This window comes from Nanorana parkeri, unplaced genomic scaffold (genome assembly GCF_000935625.1).
Source record: "Nanorana parkeri isolate BGI_ZX_2015 unplaced genomic scaffold, ASM93562v1 scaffold198, whole genome shotgun sequence".
Taxonomy (NCBI): domain Eukaryota; kingdom Metazoa; phylum Chordata; class Amphibia; order Anura; family Dicroglossidae; genus Nanorana; species Nanorana parkeri.
Window position 1 is genome coordinate 489,190 of NW_017306466.1, and position 3,513 is coordinate 492,702.

The window sequence follows — 3,513 nt, forward strand, 5'->3', positions numbered from 1 at the left end:
TAGGGCAGGGGTGCCCACAAGGTCGATCGCGATCTACCAGTCGATCGCGTAGCGATCACTGGTAGATCGCCATGTCCTCTCCTCCCGCCGCTTCTCTGGATCCCCGCTGCTCTCCCCAGCGTGGATCCGAGAAGACGTGAAGGAACCGGCGGCGGGGGAGGGCGGAGGACGGAGCCGCTGTCACTATAATGCAGAGCAGTGAGGAGAGAGACGCTCGGCCAGGATCTGACAGCTGGCACCTCTCTCTTCCCTCACTGCTCGTCCGTTCTGTCACGGGGCTCGTAGTATCAGGGAGAGCAGGGGGATCCAGAGAAGTTGCAGCCCCCTTGTGCGTGGACGAGCGGCAGAGGATCGGTACATGTCAGTAGACATGACAAAACATTTAGACACCATTAGCACCTGTCACACTTCTCTATTTGATGCATATATGACTGTGTTATCACACAATGTTATAAAGCTAATATTATATGCGCAGCATCGCTTTAATATCATCAACCCATCCACCCAGAGGCAGGTTTTACCTCTGTGTCTTCTCACCCAGGTAACCAACAAAGTACTTCTGTCTGACAAACAAATACATCAGACCAGCGAAAGCTGCAGGAGCTGCAAGTACAAGAACAAACAGAAACAAAGCGATTAGTTTACGAGCATCTCATTTATTTTATTTTTTACAGGATATCTAACGAACAAAAATGTAATATAATACAGCTTCCCAGTCCTTAGATGTGGTGGCTGCATTAGTTTTCTTTTTTCTGGCTAAGAACATTTTCAGCAAGTACTGGAAATACCCGTTACTCTTTACATGCCCTTCTAGCCTCTTGTAAATTGAACTGATATATTAAGTTATGTTATTTTCTTTACAAGCTGTCTTCTGTAAACTATACCAAAAACTAGGGATGTACCGATCCCTAGGCGAGTACAAAACGCTCCGATGCTTCCCCCCGATACTGGAACTTCCGGTCAGAGGGAGATTTCCTCTGACCGACAGTGCCGCGAGGGAACATGGAGCCGGCTTCCTGATTGGCCGGGTAGCTGGCTCCGTGCTGTTTGGCTGGCTTCCTAGCCAATCATCATCGGGCCGGCCAAACAACATGGATACGGCTTCCTGGACAATCAGGAAGCCAGCCCATGGGTAATGACTGCATGGGGTCTCAGCTCACGCCTGAGGGCCCCACTCAGCTCCAAGCAGTACACTAGAGCTGCAATAACGGTTCGATTTGGTCGATTAAAATTGACGATCGAAAACGTTGTCAACCTTTTCGATCGTTGATTAGTCGGCTATCTATTGCATTGCCTGTTTGCTACTCCAAACACAAGCTGAGCACCCTTGCGAACGCCACGCCCGCTGAACGCGCACGCCGCGCCCACCGCATGCGCTGCGGTTCAGCCTACAATCCTGGCGCTCCTTACATCTAGCTGGGCCGGTGGGATCACATGACGGGTGCCAGGAATGTGAGCGCGACAGGTGTCAGCCAGGGGACGGAGACCATGGCTGGGGACGAGCTGGCATCCAGGCTGAACCGTTCAGCAGAAGACACAGAGGGAATGTTCAGACAGTAAGTGCCCCGTCACCCCGGAGCCTGGGACCTGACACTGTGCACCCCAATCCACCGTCATACCCATCCTCTGTACCCCATCCCACCATCATACCCATCCTCTCCATCCCTGCACTTCAACTAATGTTCCCCGCACAGTCACACACTATTATTACACATTTATAAAGCTCTAACATATACCGCAGTGTTATACAGAGAAGTCACATCAGTCTCTGTACAGAGGAGCTTACACTCTAATGCAGAATACCATCAGCTATAGAGGACTAAAAATCCCAGTAATACATTATACAGCAATGCAGAATAATAGTATATGAATTTGGTACATACTTTGTACTGCCGCTCTGCTCCGGGGTGCCAGCCTGAAGTCTCGGGCAAAGGGTCTCAGGAGGGAAATATAGGCAGCCGGTGGAAGCCCTGTAAGAAGGCACCGTGTGGTTCCCCAGAAGCCTGCTGCGCGGGACCTAACACAGCTGAATTAACGCAGAAGTCAGAGGTGCAACGCAGAGTGCAGAGATCAGCGGTGTGATGCAGAGTACAGCAGTGTGACGCCTCCAGTCCAGCATGATGCCCAGCGGCCTCCTTGTGCCCTCACTTCAGGACCCGCTCTTTCTCTGCCACTGGTTGCCCTGCAGTCTTATTGCTGGCCTATGGCAGCTGAAGTGGACGGAGGAAGTTGCAGGTGGCCACCGAGGAGCCCGACTAGTTAGCGGGCTTTCAGAAAGGCAGCCGGTGTTCTGTCGAAAGCTCCAACTCCTCAAGATCTCCAACGACCAGACTTACTTAGAAGTAGGAGGTTCGGCCTAGAAGGCTGTACTGCACGTGTGCCACCCGCGGCATTTCCCTGTACACATACTACACAGCAATAAAGTATTAAAATGAACTAGGGTCAGACTAATCCAGCACGTTATTAATCTGAGTGCCCCACTCAATATGGGCGCAAGTGGCGGCCATATTGAGTGGGGCAATTTAGATGAATAATGTCCTGGATTAGTCTGACCCTAGTTCATTTTAATATTTATTAAAAGCTGTAGTATGTGTATTTTTGAAATGCCACGGCTGGCCCACGTGCAGTACAGCCTTCTCGGCCAATCCTCTTACTTCTAAGTAAGTCAGGTAGTTGGAGATCTCAGAAGTTGGAACTTTTCTCCTACTGATTAAGGATGGGCTCGGACGTGTTCGCAGCTCCACATGCCGAGCCCGCCAGGAAGCTGACAGCGTCAATCACAGGTAGTGAGACATTTTCCTGGTCCGCAGCTGCAGAGATCGGGAAATGTCTCAATGCCTGTGATTGACGCTGCCGGCTTAGTGGCATGCCCGGCACGTGGAGCAGCGAACACGCCCGAGCCCATCCTTACTCCTGCAGGGTCTGTGGTGGGCTCTGTGGGGTCTCAGATGGCCTGTGAAGGATCTCTGGTGGGCCCTGGAGGGTCTCAGGGTGCTAAGCCCACCTGAGACCCTGCAGAGCCCACCCCGACACAGATCCTGCAAATCCCCCCTGAGACCTGGTTGATGATTTTTACCGATCCTGCACAGCCCCCGAGACCCTGCAGTCTCAGGGGGCTGTGCAGGATCTGTGGTGGGATCTGCCCACCATAGACATCGCAGAGCTCACCACAGATCTTGCAAAGCCCCCTTGAGACCCAGCAAAGCCCCCCACATATCCTGCAAAGACCCCCTGACACCCTGCAGTCTGGGGAGAGTGATTGATTCCTAACCGAATGTAATCATATCACGTATCATTACATGCGGTGTGCAGGCGTTTACATGCAACTGCTGTCACCTGATCAATAACTTTGGTGACAGCTGCCACTTGTAAATGCCAATTCAGGGATTTCTGCTGCAGGAAAACGCAAGTTCCTGACGCAGAGATCCCCAATTGCACCTAAATATAGAGGCGTGAATGTAGCCTAATACACTTCTGCTCCTCCCCGTACACGTAAAAAAAAAATACAACCCC

The 3,513-nt window shown here is 51.6% G+C and overlaps 1 protein-coding gene across 1 annotated transcript in view; it reads right to left on the minus strand.

The window, feature by feature from the left end:
- Positions 1-3,513, minus strand: part of ALOX5AP (arachidonate 5-lipoxygenase activating protein) — a 28,988-nt gene that overhangs the window by 2,019 nt on the left and 23,456 nt on the right. The window contains exon 4 of the mRNA XM_018555481.1: positions 522-603. Within this exon, the coding sequence (XP_018410983.1) occupies positions 522-603 (82 nt within the window). The remainder of the gene's footprint in view (positions 1-521; positions 604-3,513) is intronic.